Below are 22728 nucleotides of genomic sequence, written 5' to 3'. Positions count from 1 at the left end.
TCATGTATTGACTGACAACACTAACTGAAAAACCAATGTCAGGTCTCGTATGAGATAGGTAGATCAGGCGTCCAACTAACCTTTGATATCTCCCCCTGTCTACTGGTGTCATGTCCTTTCCTGAACCCATTTTCTTGTTGGAATCCATTGGAGTTGGGGCAGGTTTGCATCCAAGCATTCCTGTTTCCTTCAATAAGTCTAGAACGTACTTACGTTGAGAAACAAATATGCCATGTCTTGATCGAGCAATTTCCATGCCAAGAAAATATCTAAGATAACCAAGATCTTTAATCTCGAATTCCTTAGATAAGAACTCTTTCAATCTCTCCATTTACTCCTTGTAGTCACCTGTAAGTATTATGTCATCCACATAGACAATTAGGATAGCTATCCTTTTATCTGGCGAGAATCTAACAAACAAAGTGTGATCTGCTTGACACTGAGTATACCCATTCTGTATGATTGCTTTAGTGAATCTACCAAACCATGCCCGTGGAGATTGTTTAAGACCGTACAAAGATTTCTTGAGTTTGCACACTTTGTTCTGATTTGAGGAGTTCTCGAAGCCTGGCGGAATGTCCATATAAACTTCTTCTTCAAGGTCGCCGTTTAGGAATGCATTTTTCACATCAAGTTGATGGAGGGGCCAATCTTTATTTGCAGCAAGGGATAATAGAACACGTACAGTGTTAAGCTTGGCAACAGGCGCAAACGTTTCTTGATAATCGATTCCGTAAGACTGAGTGAAGCCTTTAGCAACAAGGCGAGCTTTAAACCTCTCAACGCTCCCATCTGCTTTATGTTTAACGGTAAAGACCCACTTGCAACCCACGGATCTCTTCCCAGGTGGTAGACTTGTGATTGTCCAAGTATTGTTTTTCACCAAAGCACTAATCTCATTTGCTACAGCCTCTTTCCATCGAGAATCAGTCAGAGCCTCTTGAATTGTTTGAGGAATCTGTATGTTATCAATAACAGAGACAAATGCCTGATAGGATGGTGATAATGCTTTGTAAGATACAAAATTACCAATTGGATGCTCTGTACATGCGCGAACTCCCTTCCTCAATGCAATCGGCAAATCTAAATCATCATTTATTTGCACAACCTTATCATGGTTAGAGTTACTTAAACCTGAATGAGTTTCTGGAGAATGAGGATCCGGTTCCGATGCATGGTGGTCCTCCAGATGTGTTGTGTGCTCTATATCTTTACCAGAGTTTTTCCTTCTCGTATAGACACGAATTTCTGGTTCTTGACAAGGTGCAAGAGCCATGGGTGGACTTGGACAATTTTCAATGATTTGGGAACCCATGAGTTTAGAGGAAGATGAAACTTGATTTTCTATGACTTGAGAGTCGGAAGAATCCTCATAGTGAACACTAGGAGATGAAGTATTATTAATACTCGGAATAGTGTCCCAAAGATGAGATTCACCTGCATTCTCCCCCTGAGTCTCAGATTTGTAGTAAGCATGATTTTCAAAAAAGGTGACATCCATAGTGTTATACATTTTTCGAGTTATAGGTGAATAACATTTATAACCCTTTTGATGAGAGGAATAACCAAGAAAAATGCATTTGATAGATTTAGGGTCTAGCTTACTACGATTTTGAGAATGAAGATGAACGAAGGCGGTGCAGCCAAAGATCTTAGGATCAAGAAGACTAATGAATTTTGTATGAGGGAATTCTCTCAAAACCGTGTGACATGGAGTTTGAAAGTTGAGTACTCGAGACGGCATTCGGTTGATTAGATAGGTGGCTGTAAGAATAGCTTCACCCCAGAAATGTTTGGGGACCTGAGTAGAAAACATGAGAGAACGAGCAACTTCTAAAATATGTCTATTTTTCCGTTCAGCAACCCCATTTTGTTGAGGAGTATCAACACAAGAGCTTAAGTGTAGAATGCCTTGTTGTGTGAGATAAGGATCGAGGATAGAATTGAAGAAATCTTTGGCATTGTCGGTCTTGAGGATTTGAATTTTAGTAAGAAACTGAGTTTGGATCATAGAATGAAAAGTTTTAAAAATTTCACTTACTTCTGATTTTGATTTCATGAGAAACACCCAAGGTAAGCTAGTATGATCATCGATAAAAGATACAAACCATCTATGTCCAGTTATATTGTTTACGCGTGAGGGACCCCACACATCACTATGGATCAATGAAAAAGGTTTGGAAGATTTATATGGTATTCTAGAATAGGTATTTCGAGTGTGTTTTGCAAATTGACAGATTTCACAACAAAAAAGTTTCAGATTTTTATTAGTAAATAAAGATGGAAACATTTTTGACAAATATAGAAAATTTGGATGACCAAGACGATAGTGCCACAACATAATATCACTATCTTTATTTGAAATAGACTGTTTATTTAAAGAAAACAAACTGAATTTCGGAGCTATCCTAACGGATGGAGTGTAATCTTGTAGGATATAGAGCCCAGAACACATCTTAGCACTGCCAATCATCTTCCCCGAATCCAATTCCTGAAACACACACAAATTCGAGTAAAACTTAGTCACACAGTTTAGGTCACGAGTAAATTTACTAATAGACAGTAAATTACAATCCAGTTTAGGCACATAGAGAACAGAAGTAAGAGTTAGGTTCTGATTTATGTTGACTGAACCCAAACCCTCAACCTTAGAGAACGTGCCATCTGCAATTTTCACTGTATGATGCTCTGGACTTGTGTGAAATTCAGAAAAAATATTTGCATCTCCTGTCACATGATCTGATGCCCCCGAATCAAGAAATCCAAGGGTTAGTAGTTCTTTTATTGACAATAAAAGCTACTGAAAGGTTACCTTTCATGGCCAAATGTCCTGTACCAGGTGTAGTATCAGGCTTTGCAGTGATGTGTGACTGACTTAGGAGTTTTTGAAGTGCCTCTAGCTGCGCTTTAGTGAATGGTGATGAATCAGATGTGTCCCCATTTCCTATAACAGCAGCAGTATTTAGAGTGGCAGCGACGTTCCCGTGACCCTCTTTGTCTTTCCATGATTTCGGCTTCCAATCGGCAGGCTTTCCATGAAGTTTCCAGCAAGTTTCTCTGAAATGCCCAGGTTTGCGACAGTGATCACACCATGGTCGACCCTTCTGCTGTCCTCTTGCAGCAAGAGCAGAGGACTCTTGAGTAGAAGGAAGAGGAGAAGCGCCCATCATGACCTTCTTTCTGCTTTCTTCATGTCGAACCTCTGAGAATGCTTCTTTGACGGTTGGAAGTGGCTTGATACTCATGATCCTACTCCTGACAGCATCAAGTTCCTTGTTGAGACCATGAAGAAATTTGAAAGTTCTCCTTTTCTCTACAATACTCCTGTATAGAGCAGTATCATCTGCACACTTCCAAGAATAAGTTTCAAATAAATCTAATTGATGCCAAAAACGAGTAAGAGTGTTAAAATATTGTGTGACTGTAGTATCTTCTTGGCGGAGATCATAAAGAGCAGCTTCAATCTCAAATAATTTTGATGTATTATCAGAACTAGAATAAGAGTCTTTGGCAGCATCCCAAAGTTCCTTGGCTGTCGAATATAAAAGAAAATTTTCTCCTATATCATTATTCATTGAACTAACCAGCCAAGATTTGATCATGTGGTTATTTGTTTTCCAATTTTTATACTTTGGATCGTCTGGTTTTGGAGTCTCAATCTCCCCTGTGAGATATTCTTCCTTCCCCTTTCCACCGATATACATCATTACTGACTGTGACCACTGAAGATAATTATGGCCATTGAACTTGTGGCTGGTGACCAGAGAAACAGCATCATTACTGTGAGATGAAGAACCTATTGATGCATGTGGGTTAGAGAGGGTTGATGGATAGGAGGATGCATCTGAGTTTAGGCTTTCTTTTCCAGTAGCCATGAAGAATGTGATGCGTTGAAAAGATGAGAAAGGCTGGTACGATTTTAGGGCCTAGTGCGTTTAGGGCAGAGAAGAAAAGAAAAAAAAATACGATTAGGGCATAGAATTTTCAACGTGCTTTGATACCATGTAGATTTTTGAATAATGGCTGGAATAATTTTATTCATCAAAGAATTACATATTAATAGGCAGATTACAAAGCTATACAATTAACCTAGGTCAACTAATCTCCTAAAAATCATGGATATACAATATATTAGGATATAAGATTATTCTGTTTCCCTAAATAATTGATACAAAATAAATATAAAATATTTACATAATTCTACAAATGTTTTTTTGGTGATGGGACAATAACATCGATAACCTTTTTGGGTAGGAGAGTAACTCAAAAACACAGTCTTAATATCAAATTTACTCCGATGGTGGGAGTGAACATTCACAAAAGCAGTGCAACCAAATACTTTAACAGGTAGAGTATTTGTAGAGATGTGAGGATGTAGAGATTGAAGAACAGAATATGGTGTTTTGAACTGAAGGGGTCAACTAGGGAGGCGATTAATGAGATAAGCAGCGGTAAGGATAGCATCGCCCCAAAGATGTTTAGGGACATGCATAGTGAACATAAGAGCACGAGCTACTTCTAAGAGATGGTGATTTTTGCATTCAGCAACTCCATTCTATTGCGGAGTATCAACACACGAGCTTTGATGAACAATCTCAATTTTGAGAAGAGAAGGACCAAGAGTAGTATTGAAATATTCAGTACCATTGTCGGTACGGAGTATTCTTATAGATGTTTGGTACTGTGTTTGGATCATTTGATGAAAGTTCTGAAAAATTTGGCATGTTTCATACTTACTTTTAAGAAGATAGACCCAAGTGAGACGTGTGTGATTATCAATAAAAGAGATAAACCATCGCTTACCATGAGAAGTATTGACCTTGGAAGGTCCCCATATGTCACTATGAATTAGAGAAAATGGGGTGGAAGGTGTATATATTTTGTGAGGGAACGAAATACGTGTGTGCTTGGCAAATTGACAAATATCATAATGAAAATCAGTAATATTCTTATTTACAAAAAAAGATGGGAATAAGTGTTTTAAATATAAAAAACTTGGATGCCCAAGTCGACAATGCCATAACATAATTGTTTTTGAAACAGAGTTTGAAACAAACGATGAACTTGAACAAGAATTAGAAATAGAACTTGAACCCAAACGTAGTAGAGAAGAGAGCTCATTAACTGGATGTTGCCTTTCAAAGAAATAAAGTCCGTTACGAACCCTAGCATTGCCAATCATCCTCCCCGATGATAGATCCTGAAATTGACAAGAATTTGACATGAATTTAGCGAAGCAATGATTATCACTGGTTAATTTTTGGACAGAGATTAAATTGCATTGCAAAGAAGGAACATAAAATACTGATTTAAGAATGAGGTCAGCAGATAATTTAATAGTGCCTATTCCAACAATAGGAGAATGGGTGCCGTTTGCAATTGTGACACTAGATTTAGTGGAACATGGAGAATAAGTATCAAACAAATGTGGTAAACCTGTCATGTGATCAGTGGCGCCCGAATCGATGATCCATGGTGTGTTGGAGGTGGAAGAAAAATTACCAGAGTGTGCAACAGAGACACTATGAGTCTCAGGACCGGAACTGGGGTTCATGGATTATTGACTCAAAAGAGTGTATAGGTGGGCAAGTTGTTCCTTACTGAATGAAGGGGTACCAGCACTATTCTGATCATTGGTACTCTCAGTTTGAGTTTTTCTTTCATTTTGGCGGCGAGGGGTCCAATTGGGTGGTTTACCATGGATTACCCAACAAGTAGATCGAGTATGACTGTGAAGTTGGCAGTGATCACACCAAGGCCGATCACCCTTACGATTAGGTCGAGGGTCAGGAGTGGATTTGCCATGTGGTGGAGGGCCAGATTTTGATACGAGAGCTGAGCTTTCAATGGGCTGCAGGTCGGGAGTAGTGAGCATGACACGACGACTTGCTTCTTCACATCTAACCTCAGAGAAGGCTTCTTCAGTGTCAGGAAATGGGGCCCGACCCACCAGACGACCTCTAACTTCATCAAGATTACTGTTTAACCCCGTAAGAAATTCAAAAACTCGTTCTTTCTCTAACTGCTGCCACTGGATTGTAGTGCAGTTAGCACATAGTGGTGTGGTATCTAGATACAAATCAAGCTCCTGTCATAAGTCTTGTAAGTCGGAAAAATATTGGGTAACAGTTTGATTACCTTGCTTGATTTCTTTAAGCTTGGTACGGATTTCGAAAATTTGAGAGGCGTTACCAAGGTCAGAATACATTTTTCGAGCAGCGTCCCACACCTCCTTAGCAGTCTTAAAGAATAGATATCTGTGGCTGATTTTTGAGTCCATTGAATTAATTAACCATGCAAGTACAATAGAATTTTCAGCTTGCCATACCTTGTATGTAGGATCATTGAAAAGAGGTGTAGGGAGATCACCAATAATGTATCCTAGTTTACCACGACCACAAATGACAAGTTTGACAGATTGGGCCCATTGTAAATAATTTTTGCCATCAAGTTTATGGGCTGTAATATTAAGTGAACCACTATCAAGACTATAAAGAGAGCCCATAGACCCACTGGGCTGAGTGTGGACTGAGTTGGGGTTAGGGTTACCTTCATTGGGCTGGGTTGGGTGAGGCCCAATATTCTGAGAGGTAACTTCCTCACTATTCGACATCACAGTGAGATTGGCTGCTGTGAGGGAGAGAGTTGAGAGCTGGCCGAGAGCTTCTGAGGGCTACAGGGGCCGACTGTAGCGCCGCCGGACTGGACTAGCCGAGACACCGGAGTGGAGCGACTAGAGGTTGAGCGCCGGATTGGAGCGACTGAAGGGATTGCAAATCTGGAGCAGGTGCCAAATGACTCGCCGGAGGCCTGGAGCTGGAGTGTCACCAGACTGGTTTGCGACTGGAAGGAGGGACGACCGCCGGAAAAAATGGAGGAAAAAAAACAGAGGGTGGTCGGAACCGAGCCTTATGGCTCTGATACCATGTCGAAATGGTGAGAAAAAAACACCTTTCTTGCTGTATTTCTATTCTCTGATGATATATTTTGTACAACCTAGGACTAGATATATATATATAGGATATACAAGAATAATTACAATAATCACAGAAATAGAAATCGATTCCTATTCCTAGGAATCTCAAAGATCAAATATTAATACCCCATTTTTTCTAACTGTCAACAGATATATTAGATAAGACAAATTGAACCCATAAGTTCTCTTCATGTGCTTCATATGAATCAGACCCTAAGAATGAAGGAGCAAGAAACACTACAACTGAACCACCATAGAAAGCCTCCACAAGTCAAATAGATGGATTGCTTGTGTTGTGTTGTGTCTAAAAACATAAGTTCACAAGAGCACATGTGAAATTACTGATAAAATTCAATTAATATCTGAAATTCCTCTCCTTTATTACTCAAATCCTAGTCCCCAAATCAGAGACTAAGTGTAGAACAATCACAAAGAACAATACAGTAGCTAATTCGAGATAGCCAATCTTCCCTAGTCCAAAAGACCCCTCTACAATCTTAAAACAAGCTATTTTTACTCTACTAATCACCCCAACAATCCAACTAACTAATCAGTTACAATCCCACACAAACAGCCACAAAATCAGCAACTACTAATTACAAGTCACAAAACAGCATAACAACTAACTTAATTAGTTGTTAAGTGAACCTATCAATTACTTACACCAATGAATTGCTTGTGCTGTGTTATCTCTAAAAACATAAGTTCACGCAAGCACGTGTGAAATTAGTTACAAAATTCTCTCTCAGTGCCAAAAGGATTTTCGGAGCTAATTCAGAAAATAAACCAAGCATATGTCATATATCGTTTAACTTTAAAGGCATGCTGAAGTTATAATATCAAACAATCATGCCCAGAGAACTGAACAATTTTGTCAAAAGAGAAACATGGGAAACAAAAACAAAAACAAAACAATAGATCAAAAAAAAGAAATAATAATAATTTAGGCAGGAGAATACCCTCCGGAAATAGTTCTTTAAGCACACGATCAATAACCGTAGGTGGAGGAATAACACTCGAGGACTTCAAAGTGTCAGAACCTGGGTTTTCAACTGCAGAAAATAGCACGAAAGAATAAGGATTGAAATCATCATCTCCAACTAATATGACCAGAACATACATTTACCGAATGCAGTTTAACATATTAGATATGGCATAATGTTCTCCATAAATTAATTCGAACCTGAGACAAAATCTTCCATAAACTGAGCTGTGAAGGACATATCCAATGCATCAACTAATAGGCACAACTGCGAGGAAAAACCAACCCAGTTTCCTTGGGAACCATCATTTCTGTAGAAAAAACATTATCATTTTTATAAAATATGATAATATTAAAATAGATGTTTTTGAGCATCATATGGAGAAAACAACATAGACAGCATGCATACACAACGAACAAAGAAAGTGGTATGTATTTTGTGCAAAAAGTACGTCTAACCAAGCATATGGAGGTAGTAGAAGAAACTACTACATAAGTACATAGTATTAGTAAATATAGTTTAACGTCCATATGGACACTTAAAAGAAGTAAATAACTAAATAAACTACTAATGTTCAAAAGAAGCTAGTCCACTAATTCATTTTAGTGAATTTATAAGATTAAAAATATAATGCCTCCTTTATTATATGGGCAATGAAAGTTGAAAAGCATACAGCATTATCACATTACCTTGTAGATACTACTCAGATCTAGAAACAAGAATGATGTATTACTAACATGCTTTACAGTTTAGTTTAGTTTACAAAAATATTAATAACTCAAAATTTAAGGCTTTAAATAACTAAATAGAGCAACAACTTATCAAAATCATACAATAATTCTGAAGAATGTGGCAAATTATGCATACATTTAATTGTACCAGAAAAGGAGAGAGCAGCAAACCAAAAGCCAAGTGTATGAAATAATGTGTGCTAAAAAACCAACACAAACATATCAGCTCATAAGAATAATGTCTTCTTTTTAACCCTATGATATTTGGGGACCAGAAAACTATAACAATTGCTATGTAGATGCCCAAGAGGGGACTCAAACCACAAACTTTGTGGGAGCAAACCACATGCCTGGCCATTTGAGCTACCCCTCTCGGGTAGAATAATGTCTATATTCTAAATCTTGGTAATTTTTATTACATACTAAGAAAGTGGTTTCTTACAGATTTGGAGACAAAATTGGATATAAGATCCACTTCTCAGCTTCGTGGGGTGAACAATTCTCAAGTTCAGCCATTTCCAGAGAGTTTTCAACCATCTTTTCTGACCACAAGGCAATCAATTCAAATCCTGCAGGCAGTAAACCATTTAAAAGGGGAAAAACTGTTACCCATATTATGAATTATGAAAAGCATTAGATGCGTCAACTATGAAAGAAAAGAAAATGAATTTCAATGGCCCGTCTTAATAAAGATAAAACAGATGAATATTAAAAGAAAAAAATAGTATTGTAATCCACGATCAATAGAGATAATTTCTTCAACACGGAACACATGATTTTTAATTATTTCAAAGAGCATTAATATGACTAGCGCATGATCCAATTCCTTACATACCCTTAGCACTAATGTAGAATCAATCTCAATCATGAAGCACGAGAAAAAAAAATGAATTTCATCTAGTTCTATCACCTTTTATGGGATCTTCTGCAGAATACCACTCACTCCAAGGACAACTATCATCCCACTGTGTTCTGCTGCGGATATCACCACGAGGACTAGACCCATCTTGAGTAACTTCAACATCATTTTCTAGAACATCATTGTCATCTTCATCATTGGGAAGGGTTCTGTAGGTTAGCTTCATCGTAAAATGGACTTTGAAAAGATGAACAGAAAAGTCCAATGTGGAGTAGGCCTTCAACATCAAATAAAAATATTACTACCAGCCGGGAAAAAGGAATGGGGACAATAAACCAACACAAGTTCAGGGAGCTTCTAAAATAACACTTCAAAAATTTTGCTAGAAATATATGGCAAGAAAAGAACTTCCAACAGCATGAGTAAAAAAACATGGCATAATACTCCCGTAAAAAATATTGAAAACATTTCTAGGTTTGTAAAAAAACACAGACCGAATTCCCAAACGAGCATTACCTAGTTCTTACTTCTTACTTACTAGCCAAATTAGCTATAATTGTGTTTAAGAACAACTAATACAAGAGGACCAAATTAGGGCACATTGGGCAAATGAACAGAACCATTAGACATTACTCAGTATAGAAACCAAGAATGAAGTAAATAAACATGAATTTTTTAACTGATTGTATATTTGTATAAATTAGAAACTTACAAATTTAGAAACAAACAACTCGTATAATCCTTCTAAATGCATAAGTTTTACTGGGACCTGACTACCAATATGATCTGCCTCAAATCTTCTAGTAAAAACAGTTCCCATGTTATGGATGCCAATATATGCTTTTCGAGAAGGAGCATGCACAGGCACAAATGCTGGCCATAAACTGCATAGAGAATCACATGAGAGGTCACAAATAACTATAAATCAATAAATCAAATTAACTAGACAACCTATCCAACATCAGAAGTTCACAAAGGCAAGCTAACTAGCTTTTTAGGGTACGGAAATATGTTTGTATGAACTGTTAGAGAATGAATTTTTACTGTCTTAGTATAGTATTGGGTGCTGTCCTACATTACCTATGGTACTTTGTACCTCATTGTATTTGCTCTTAGATATTTTGTTCTAGAACATTTTTCTGTTAGAATTGCTGCTGTCATGTACTATAGCCATTGGCTGATTGTTTTCTGTATCTTGCCTATATATGAAATGCTATTGCCTCAGTCTTATTTTGAGCTGAGTTTTCCCTAACAGTCCAAAACCCTTAAAATCCAAACTTGGTATGAGAACTCTGTAGCTGCTGCTCCCGATGTCGGGAAGTCAGACTCCCTCCCGACCGGCCGAAGTTCCCAAGGTCCCTCCTCTTGCTGCGAAGCCGTCCCTAGCTGTCACTGACAGTGGTACAGCAAGCTCTGGTCTCCAGCACCCTCAACCGCCTTTCACCTCTGCTCTGACCTCCGTTGCTGCTCCGTTCAGACACACACTCAGCCAGCCGTTCGCTCTCAAGTTGGATCAGCATAATTTTGCCTTGTGGAAAACGATGGTCACCACAATTATTCGAGGTCATCGTCTAGATGGTTTCCTCACTGGCTAGAAGTCGTGTCCTCCCGAATTTCTTCCTGCTATTACTTCCGCCTCTGATTCGAGTCTTCCTGGTTTTGGTGTTCGTTTGAATCCCAAGTATGAGCTTTGGATGGTCCATGACCAACCCCCCATGGGTTGGCTCTGTGGTTCCATGACAGAAGGCATTGCTACTGAGGTCATGGGTTGCTCTACAGCTGCTGCTCTTTGGAGAGCTCTTGAAAATCTTTACAGTGCTCATTCTAAGGCGCATATGGATGAGACTTGCACCAAACTTCAGACCACCAGCAAGGGGTCTTTATCTATGGTTGAGTATCTCAAACAATAGAGAATGTGGGTTGATACTCTCACTTTGGCTAGAGACCCATGTCCTGAGAAACATTTGATTACTAATGTTCTCATTGGCTTAGATGCAAATTATTTACCAATCATGGTTCAACTTGAGGCTCGTGAGCACCTCTCTTGGCAGGAGTTGCTGAGTATTTTGCTCAGCTACGACAGTCGCTTGGAGAGGCTTAACTCAATGTCTCCAACTAGCAAATTTCTTCAATCTCCAGCTCCACCTACTGCAAATTTTGCCAACAAATCCCTATCTACTTCTCAGAGGCGTTCCAGTGTCTTCCTCCACTCGAGGAGGCTCTTCGTCTCCCTCGTCTCAATTTTCTCGTGGAGGTGGTCCTCGTATTAGGGGCAGAGCTGGTCGGGGTATTGGATCCAAACTCGCGTGTCAAGTGTGTGGGAAATATGGACATTCAGCTACTATCTGTTATAACAGAAATGATGAGAGTTATATGGGCTCCAACCCTTATGTTGTGAACCATCAGGACAAGCCAACTCCCTCGGCTCTTGTAGCTACTCCTGAGACAGTCACTGATGAAGGATGGTACATTGATAGTGGGGCTAGCAATCATATCACTTCTAAACTTGACAAAATGCAGATCAAGTATGACTATGGTGGTAAGGAACGAATTAAAGTCGGTAACGGTAGTCAGATTTCTATTGCCCATATTGATCTTGGACACTTGAACACTTAATATGTTCCACCTTTACTTTTAAAAGATGATAGAATCTTCTTAGTTAGTAATTTCTATCAATAACACAACACCAGAATTGATTCCCTCAAAGAAGCTTTTTATTGATCACAGAAAAGTAGATACAATCACAGAGCTGTTCGAGAGGCTCTACTCTCCTATCTTCACCTTTCGAGAGGGTGAAACTCTCAACAAACTTCTCAATACAATTCTCCACCCTCAAAGAAAGACCTCCTCTCCTTAAAATAGGCACTAGTTACAATTAATTAATGCCAACTAGGAGCCTAAAACAAAAAGACAGCTCAGCCCCCTAATTACAGAATCTAAAAGAATACAAAAAAAACTCAAAATAACAGCCACATTCTCAAAATAACAGCCACATTTTATGTTTGGCCCCTCCTCTTATAAACTAACAGAGGAGGTCTGTCATTACCCCCCAAGAACCTTCACCTTGTCCTCAAGGTGGAAAGAAGGAAATTGCTCTAGGATTGTGTTGTAATCTTCCCAAGTCGCCTCAAAGCCGGGAAGGGAGTGCCATTGAATGAGGACTTCTGTGGCAGTGGGATCAGAGACTTTGGGACGCTGTTGGAGGACTGCTTCTGGCACAACACGAAGTTCCAACTCGGTGTTAAGCTAAGGGGGTATGGTCGGTGTTGACTGATTGGTTCCGAGGGCACGCCTTAGCTGGGAAACATGAAAAATGGGGTGTATGGTGACCTGATCGGGAAGCTGCAGTTTGTAAGCAACCTTGCCAACTCGCTCTAAAATAGGATAAGGGCCATAATACCGGGCGGAGAGCTTCTCATTTGTACGGCGTGCAAGGGACTTCTGGCGGTATGGACGGAGCTTGAGGTACACCAGGTCTCCCACTTGAAACTCGAGGAGATGTCGCTGTGAAGCCGTATAACGCTGCATTTGCTGTTGAGCTCGTAATAAGTGCATTCGAAGGTCATCAAGGATAGCATCCCGAACCTCAAGTAAGGAATCTACGGCAGAGACTACTGCTGTCCCCTTTTTGTAGGGAAGTAGAGGTGGTGGTTTGCGACCATATAATGCTTTGAAGGGGGAACTTTGGATAGCTGAATGGTATGACGTATTATACCAAAATTCCGACCATGCTAACCATTTAGACCACTTTTTTGGGTTCTCATAGGTGAAACAACGTAAATAGGTCTCCAAACACCTATTCAATACCTCGGATTGGCCGTCCGTTTGTGGATGGTAGGCGGTGCTTCGCTTGAGATGTGTGCCTTGTAATGTAAACAAATGACGCCAAAAATTGCTGAGGAAGATACGGTCTCGGTCTGTTATTATGGAGAGTGGCAATCCATATAATCGCACTACTTCTTGCATGAATTGGTCAGCCACTGTGCTGGCTGTAAAAGGGTGACGAAGCTTCAAAAAATGAGCATACTTGGAAAGACGGTCAATTACAACCAATATAGTGTCCCAACCCGCAGAGTTAGGCAAGCCCTCAATGAAATCCATGGTGATCTCGTCCCAAACTTGAGCCGGTAATGGAATAGGTTGCAAAAGACTAGCGGGTGTGGTTGTCAAATATTTATTCTGCTGGCATGTAGTGCACCTTTGCACAAACTTAGCGATATCCTTCCGCATACCTTCCCAAAACAGTTCAGCCTGTACTCGCTTAAATGTCTTCAATTCACTGGAATGACCACCAATAGGAGTAGTATGGAATTCGGCCATAATTTTCTACAAAAGAGCTGATTTTTTTGGAATGACCAGCCTGTTTTTATAGTGCAGTACCCCTTTTTCCAGAGTGAACCCGTGATGTGCAGTCCCTTGTTCCAAATCTGATGTAATTTTGGCCAGTAATGGGTCGGCAGCTACTTCCTTGGCCAACTCAGGCCACAAAGTCCATTCAGTCGTCACTAATACATGTTGTAGGATACTTTCAGCTTGTCGGGAAAGAGCATCGGCCACTCAATTACTAGCTCCACTCTTGTATTCGATGTCAAAATTAAACCCCATTAGTTTAGACACCCACTTCTGATACTCAGAACCAATGACTCGCTGCTCAAGGAGGAACTTTAAGCTTTGTTGGTCTGTCCTTACCAGAAATTTTCTACCCAAGAGATACGACCTCCACTTAGCTACTGCATAGACAATGGCCATTAATTCCTTCTCATATATCGACTTCTTTCGAGCTTGTAGACCCAAAGTGTGGCTGCAATATGCTATGGGTCTGTTATCTTGCAACAAAACAGCTCCCAACCCAAACCCGGATGCGTCGGTCTCTATAATAAATGGCTTAGAAAAATCGGGTAAAGTGAGTATGGGAATCGAAATCATAGCTTTTTTAAGGGCAGCAAAGGCATCTTCAGCTGCGGAATTCCATCCGAATTGGTCTTTTTGGAGCTGCATTGTCAACGGCTGTGCTATCCTTGCATATTGGGCCACAAATTTTCGGTAATACCCTGTAAGGCCCAGAAATCCCCGTAACTGTTTGATGTTTCGCGGTGTTAGCCACTCCGTCATTGCTCGTACTTTATCGGGGTCAGCTGCCACTCCTTGTTGAGAGATAAAGTGACCCAAATATGCTATCCTCCTTTGTCCAAAGGCACACTTCTTGTTAACAAACAGTTTGTGAGTTGAGAGTACCTCAAAGACATTGTCTAAATGTAGTACGTGTTCTTCCTCGGTTTTGCTATAAATGAGGATGTCATCAAAGAAGACAAGAACAAACTTTCCGAGGTAAGGCCGAAACACATCATTCATTAATGACTGAAAAGTGGCGGGGGCATTGGTGAGGCCGAAGGGCATCACTAGAAACTCGTAGTGGCCATCATGAGTCTGAAATGCTGTCTTGTGGACATCTTCTTTATGGACAAGAATCTGATGATAGCCAGATTTAAGATCTAGTTTAGAAAAAATGACCACTCCATGTAACTCGTCTAATAATTCATCGATAATAGGGATAGGATACTTATCTAGAATCGTGGCGTGGTTTAGGGCTCTATAATCGATGCAAAAGCGCCATGATCCATCCTTCTTCCTAACCAGTAGTACAGGACTTGAAAAGGGACTGTTACTGGGTTGTATGATGCCGCTGTCCAACATTTTTTTTATGAGCCTCTCAATTTTGGCCTTTTGGTAGTGAGGATACTTATAGGGCCGAACATTAACCGAGGGTGCATCGGGTTGGAGAATGATCTTGTGTTCGCACTGCCGTGATGGTGGTAACCCCTCAGGTAGAGCAAAAATGGAATCGTGCTTCTGGATTATGTCTTGTAAATAATGGGGACACTCATCCGTAGGGGCTGGCTCCTTGGTGACCACATTTAGTTCAACAAGGAACCCGTTTTTCTCAGCTAGTAACGTCTTGTACATGGTTTTTAAGGAAACTAGGCTTCGGCCAAGGGAGGGGTCCCCTCGTATAGTGACGTGTTGGCTGCCTAGTTGAAAGGACATAGATTGGAGCTTCCAATCGGTGTGAGTCATGCCGAGGGTAGCTAGCCATTGAAGACTGAGTATTACATTTGCACTCCCTAACTTAAGTGGCAAGAAATCATCATAAACATCCACCCCTTGAAAATGGACATGAACCCCTTTGCATATGCCTTCATTCCTTGTAGACTCTCCATTTCCCATTGTAACCCCATATGTATCGGTGGTTGTGGTTGGTAGTTTTAAAAGGGAGACCAAATCTAGGGAGATAAAGTTGTGGGTGGCTCCGGGGTCGATTAAAATTACCACATCCTTATTGTCGATGTTCCCTCTTAATTTCATGGTATTATTGGAAGAAAGACCAGCCACCGACTGTAGGGATACCTCCACTTTAGTGCTAACTTCGGTTGAGTCTAATTCGGGGTTAGTATGGTCACTAGTGTTGCTGGAATTGTCGTGGTCAATTTGGTTGTCTTCTTCATCAGCCGACATGATTAGGACATTAATTTCCTTCTGTTTGCAGCGATGTCCCGGAGCCCATTTGTCATCACATCGGAAACACAGCCCCTTCTCCCTTTTCTGCTGCACTTGGGCCCCGGTAAGCCGCCTTACTTCTCCTTGCTGACGGGGTGGGAAGTTCTTAGTTAAGGGCTGTCCAAGACTCGAGAAATTCGTGCGTCCACTGCTGTAAAACTTAGCCCTCGAAGAGCCAGCAGTTCGCAATTTCTCAATATCTTGGGCCATCTCCATAACTTCATCAACGCTTCTTGGTCGGTGCACCCGCACTTCCGCCCATAGAGAGGGTATCAAACCATTAAGGAAAGTGCTCAGCTGTATTTCTGGGGATACATTGTCCAATGGAGCCAATAAACGAATAAAATTCTTCTTATAGTCGGCCATAGTCCCTTCTTGTCGTATAGATACAAATTGATCGTATAAGGAGCCGGTTTGGGTGTCGCAAAAATGTTTCAGCACTAACCTTTTCAACTCTTCCCAACTCATAATGGTCCTCTTTTTATTCTCATACTGATACCATAGCAGTGCATCCCCTGTGAAAGAAATGAAAGCCGCTTCTATTTTGTCAATTTCGTCATAATCGTAACAAGCAAAATACCGTTCAGCCTGCATTATCCATCCGTCTGGATTTTCTCCATCAAACCCTGGCATTCGCAATTTCTTCATGCGTTTCTCATGACGGTAATTAGAGTAGGAGTGACTGCCACGTTCTTCCCTTCCTCCTGAGTACCGAGTACCTCGAAAGTCCCCTGTGGGTGTTATGTTCGCTGCTGCCGGAGGCACTTCTGGTCAGTTCCGTCCGTCTGTCGACTCGCGAACACCCCCTAGACTATTCTCCGTCGCATCGCCGATGGTGGCAGTCATTGTATGGACTGGTTCCGTTGGTTCTTGGTGGATTCTTGGATGGTCTTGGGCTTCCAATATCAATCTGAGCTGCTGCTGTTGTTGCTTCTGCTGTTCTAGAAACTGTAGCTGAAGTTGGCGCCCCAATTCTTGAATGGACTCCTTGACAGATGCCATTTCCATCTTCAAAGTGCCTACCTCTTCGTCAATGACCGTGTCTTGTTTCTCCATGGTTTTCTTGGGTCCCATGGCCTCCACGCTCACTGCACCAATTTGATAGAATCTTATTAGTTAGTAATTTCTATCAATAACACAACACCAGAATTGATTCCCTCAAAGAAGCTTTTTATTGATCACAGAAAAGTAGATACAATCACAAAGCTGTTCGAGAGGCTCTACTCTCCTATCTTCACCTTTCGAGAGGGTGAAACTCTCCACAAACTTCTCTATACAATTCTCCACCCTCAAAGAAAGACCTCCTCTCCTTAAAATAGGCACTAGTTACAATTAATTAATGCCAACTAGGAGCCTATAACAAAAAGACAACTCAGCCCCCTAATTACAGAATCTAAAAGAATACAAAAAAAACTCAAAATAACAGCCACATTCTCAAAATAACAGCCACATTTTATGTTCGGCCCCTCCTCTTATAAACTAAGAGAGGAGGTCTATCAAAAGATTTGCTACATGTACCCAAGATTGCCAAAAATCTTACAAGTGTTTCTAAGTTGACTGCCGATAATAATGTCTCAATTGAGTTTTTCTCTAATTTTTGTTGAGTGAAGGACATTCAAACAGAAACAGTGGTGCTACGCGGGACTCTTAAAGACGGGTTGTATCATCTCCAAACTCCATCATCCATCCTCAAGCTCTTCGCCAGTGTCACTATTTTCAGCCACTACAACTGAGCCTGTTTCTAGTATTAGTGTGTCTAAGCATTCCCTAAAAGACCTTTGGCATAGGAGGTTGGGTCACCCTTCTAGTGTAGTCTTGAGTCAAGTGTTGAAATCTCACAATGTAAAAACGGCTATAATGAAAAACAAGCTTTTTGTGATGCTTGTTAATTTGGCAAGTCACACTCATTACCTTTCAAACATTCCGCTGGTCGTGCCTCTACTTACTTGAATTAGTTCACACTGATCTTTGGGGACCAACCCCCACCATGTCTAACAATAATTGTCGTTTTTATATACATTTTATTGATGATTTCAGCCGCTACACTTGACTTTTTCTGCTTAAACACAAATTTGATGCCTTGGCTGCATTTATTAAGTTTAAAACTATGGCAAAAACTCAGTTTGGCACCAAAATTAAGCAACTCCGCACCGATTGGGGCGGGGAATATCAGGCCTTCACTCGTTTTGTCCAAGAATGTGGTATCATTTTTCAGCACCCTTGTCCTTACACCTCTGCTCAAAATGGTCGTGTTGAACGTAAGCATTGCCACATTGTTGAGACTGGCCTCACCTTACTAGCACAAGCCCATATGCCCCATAAGTATTGAATTGATGCTTTCCACACTACCGTGTTCCTCATTAATCGCCTCCCTACACTTGTGCTTAGTGGTAAGTCTTCCTTTGAGGTTCTTTATTCTAAACTTCCTGATTATGGGTTTCTCAAAGTTTTTGGCTCAGCTTGTTTTCCCTGTCTCAGACCCTACCAAGCACACTAATTCCAGTTTCACTCTATTAAATGTGTTAACTTAGGCTACAGTGACACCCACAAAGACTATAAATGTTTAAGTCCCCAAGGTCGCATTTATCTCTCTCAGAATGTTGTTTTTAACGAATAGGATTTTCCTTTTCGATCTAGCTTTTTAAACAACTTTCAACCAGAATAGGTTGTCAAGGTTCCTACTCCCTCAGCTTGGTTCTTTCTCCCTTCAGTCCCTCCTACTTCCACAACTCCTTCCTATTCTTCCTCTTCAGGGCCTCGTGATGAGTCCCTAGCACCACCTTCGCCTCCTACTGATGCTTCTTCCTCACATGGTCAGGTACATCCCTCTGAGCTCTCAGTTGGTTCTCTGGTTTCTATTGTTCCTGACATTGCTTCTACAGAACCACACTTTATTTCTCTTGTAGATTCTGCTCCAGCTCCCACTGCACCTCAACCTACCCATCCTATGATTACTTGCAGTAAAGCTGGAATTTTTAAGCCTTGTGTTTTTCTTGGCCAAGCTCAGTGGGATCTTGCTGCCCATGAACCTCTCACTATCTCGGATGCCCTTCAGCATGAGGGGTGGAAAAATGCCATGGCTGAAGAGTTAGTACTCTCCAACGAACTAATACATGGACCTTAGTACCCAACTCAGCTAGTTACAACATTGTGGGTAACAAGTGGGTGTTCAAAGTGAAACACAATGCTGATGGCAGCTTTCAACAGTACAAAGCTCGACTTGTTGCAAAGGGTTTTCACCAACGACCTCGTGTTGATTTTAGTGAGACTTTTAGTCCTGTTATCAAAGCCTCTACAGTCCGAGTTGTGCTTACCATTGCAGTGGCTAAAAACTGGGATGTTCGACAGCTTGATATCAACAACGCCTTCCTGGATGGTACTCTTGATGAAGCTGTCTATATGGCCCAACCACAAGGCTTTGAAGATCAAACAAAACCAGATTATGTTTGTAAGTTAAACAAGTCGCTATATGGTCTCAAACAAGCACCAGGTGCTTGGTTTGAGCAACTGAAAAAAACTTTGCTAAGCTGAAACTTTGAACACTCCAAGACTGATACTTCATTTTTCATGCTGAAGGATCCTCATTTTGTTATAATGCTTCTCATTTATGTAGATGACATTATAGTGACAGGGAACAATACTAAAGAACTTGAAGCTTTTATTCACAAGCTGAACAAAGTTTTTGCTTTCAAGGATCTTGGGTCTCTACACTATTTTCTGGGAATAGAAGTCTTTAGAGATGCAACTGGGATTAACCTTTCACAAGGAAAATGTATAGTTGCGCTGCTGCAAACAGTAGACATGAAAAATCTGAAGACAGTTCCTACACCTATGGTAGCGAGCAAGCCTTTATCCATAACAGATGGTGAACCACTCACAAATGCTACAAACTATAGAAGTGTGATTGGAGCACTACAATACCTTAGCCACACCACACCAAACACATCCTTTACTGTAAACAAGCTCAGTCAATTCCTCAAGAGCCCCACAACAGTTCATTGGAGTGTAGCCAAAAGAATACTAAGGTATTTCAAAGGGAGAATGCATCGTGGACTTCATCTTGCTCCAATTGACAGAATTGTTCTACCAGGTTTCTCAGATGCTGATTGGGCTTGTTGCCCGGATGATCGAAGGTCAGTGGCTGGTTATTGTATTTTTCTGGAGATTCCCTTATCTCTTGGTCATCCAAGAAACAAACGGTAGTGGCTCATTTGAGTACCGAATCTGAATATCGAGCACTAGCACACCTAGCAACAGAGATTTCTTGGTTACAAGCTTTACTCCAAGGAATGAAGTTTCATCAACCAACTGTACCAGTGATTTGGTGTGATAATATGAGTGCTAGTATCTTAGCGTCTAACATGGTGTATCATGCAAGGACAAAGCACATTGAACTGGATGTTCATTTTGTTCGAGACAAGGTTCTTCAAAAGAAGGTTGAGATTTGCTATGTGCCTTCACATGATCAGATTGCAGACTTTTTGACAAAAGGCCTATCTCACACTCGGTTCAGATTTCTAGTTGACAAACTCAGGGTGCAACTACACCCTTTGTTTTGAGGGGTGGTGTTAGACAATGAATTTTTACTATCTTAGTATAGTATTGGGTGTTGTCCTACTTTACCTATGGACCTCTGTACCTCATTGTACTCGCTCTTAGATATTTTGTTCTAGAACATTTTCCTCTTAGAATTGCTGCTGTCGTGTACTCCAGCCATTGGCTGATTGTTTTCTGTATCTTGTCTATATATATGAAATGCTATTGCCTCTGTCTCAGTTTGAGCTGAGTTTTCCCTAGCAATCCAAAACCCTTAAAATCCAAACTTGAACACTATTAGGGAACACTATAATTTGTACAGGTGCACTGTAGAGACAGTTGAGGCATGCTTTCTTCCATGCTTCATTCAATTTTACAATAAAAAAAAATGTTACGAAAAAGAGACCATACCTTGAACAATTAGATAAAGCAATTGCAACGGCGCTTAGTAGCTTGCTAGCCTCGGGTGCATCAAGAACCACTCCACTTGCACTTTGAGGAGCGATTACCTGATTATGGACACGCAACATGTGTAAAAACAGTGAAAGCACCATGAATAATAGACAAAGAGACACATATACATTATATATATATATATATACATCCCCACACACAGCAAGAAAGATATACAGCGAAGCGGAGTTGAAGCATACCAAAAACTCCTTCACCCCAAAGCACAACTGTAGATCATGTGACATAGAATTCCAGTCCATAGTTTTGACTGTAAAACCAGTATAACATATTATTCTCATTTACATACTGATAATCAAATTACAAACCGTTAAAAAATAACAATGAGGAATACCATCACTGTTGGAATGAAAGTAGAATTCCATGGAATAACTTTTCGTGACATCCTTCAACTCAGATTTGACCCTAAATAAACCCTCGAAGGACTCCAACTGAACTGCATTCTTTTTCTACAACCAAATGAAATGCATAACAATCACTGGGGCAAAATGAACTATGAAGTAAGATAACACAGTACTACTTCCATTGAAAACTCAAAATGCATATGCTCATATTGTCTATTTTCCAAAACCTACCAAAAGATTCTTTGGACCGTCAGCCATCCACTGCCGACAAATTGCCTCTATTTCAGATATAAACCTAAATATGTATATATATATATATATATATATACATATATATAAAATAAAGAAACGAAATTATCCACCCAAAGCCAAGTGTAAATATCCCAATTTACATGTCCGTACATAAACCTCAAAAACGAACTCATATATATAAATTACATGTGTATGTGAAATTAAAAATTACCTTTCCCATGAAGAGGCGAGAGTGAAATCATCAAAATGCTCAACCTGCCAAGATTTCAATTATAGCGTAAACAGTCAGTGTTCTTTACTGAAAATGAATTTGAGTTTAAAATAGAATAACAAGATTAATGGAGGAAGAACCTCTTCTTCATGGTCTTCATCTTCACCATCAGATTCAATTTTGCTGGTGGAAGAAGCCATGGACGATCTGACAAAGTAGAAAGTCGATGAAAATGTCTATAGATATATTTATATATAAGATAAATACGTATGTATCGAAGTAATATTTAATCTGGTTTGTAGTAGTCCCTTTAATTGATCAACTTTGATATTGAATATTTAAATCTATATATTGGCTGATGAACAAACTGTACACTGATTCGCTGAATGTGCATCTGGAGAGTGGAGACTGGAGATGAGTAGTGACTTTGGGCTATAATTTTATGAAATTTGTATTTTGCTCCACAAAGATTTCTTAAAAATGTGTAAAAGAATATTGATAGTTTATATTTTCATTATCACCCCTAAATTTTACATTCCTTCCCTGTCTTGGAAGGAAGTTATCCAATTCTTCCGGGCATGGGTTTCAATCGGGTCATGGCCATAATAAGTATTAAAAAATAAATACAATTACTAAATATACTCCATTAAATTTGTTTAATATTGGTTGGGTTCGTTAAAATTTTTGTTTTTTTAATTTTTTAAATACAAAAATTGAAATATTTTTTTATTTTTTATTTTTAAATAATAAAAAATATGTTTGGTAACAATGTTTGGCCATAATATGTTTTTATTTTTACTAAATATTTAT

General features: G+C 39.9%; 1 protein-coding gene across 4 annotated transcripts in view; it reads right to left on the bottom strand.

Moving 5' to 3' along the window:
* The window catches only part of LOC133792717 (uncharacterized), a 30803-nt gene extending 8371 nt beyond the window's left edge, over positions 1–22432 (bottom strand). Inside the window, exons 1-12 of one of the 4 annotated variants that reach the window (XM_062230623.1) lie at positions 22292–22432; positions 22059–22125; positions 21919–21962; positions 21687–21750; positions 21446–21560; positions 21294–21361; positions 21052–21149; positions 10262–10433; positions 9601–9826; positions 9133–9259; positions 8160–8269; positions 7936–8028 (exon numbers count right to left, since the gene is read on the bottom strand). In XM_062230623.1, the coding sequence (XP_062086607.1) occupies positions 7936–8028; positions 8160–8269; positions 9133–9259; positions 9601–9826; positions 10262–10433; positions 21052–21149; positions 21294–21361; positions 21446–21560; positions 21687–21750; positions 21919–21962; positions 22059–22118 (1177 nt within the window). In that variant the 5' untranslated portion in view covers positions 22119–22125; positions 22292–22432. The other 3 variants (XM_062230624.1, XM_062230626.1, XM_062230625.1) reach the window with 3 other exon arrangements.
* Positions 22433–22728: the final 296 nt, after the last annotated feature.

This window comes from Humulus lupulus, chromosome 7 (assembly GCF_963169125.1).
Source record: "Humulus lupulus chromosome 7, drHumLupu1.1, whole genome shotgun sequence".
In the NCBI taxonomy this organism is placed as follows: domain Eukaryota; kingdom Viridiplantae; phylum Streptophyta; class Magnoliopsida; order Rosales; family Cannabaceae; genus Humulus; species Humulus lupulus.
Note: the sequence above shows the minus strand (reverse complement) of the source record. Positions and strands in the feature narration are given on the sequence as shown.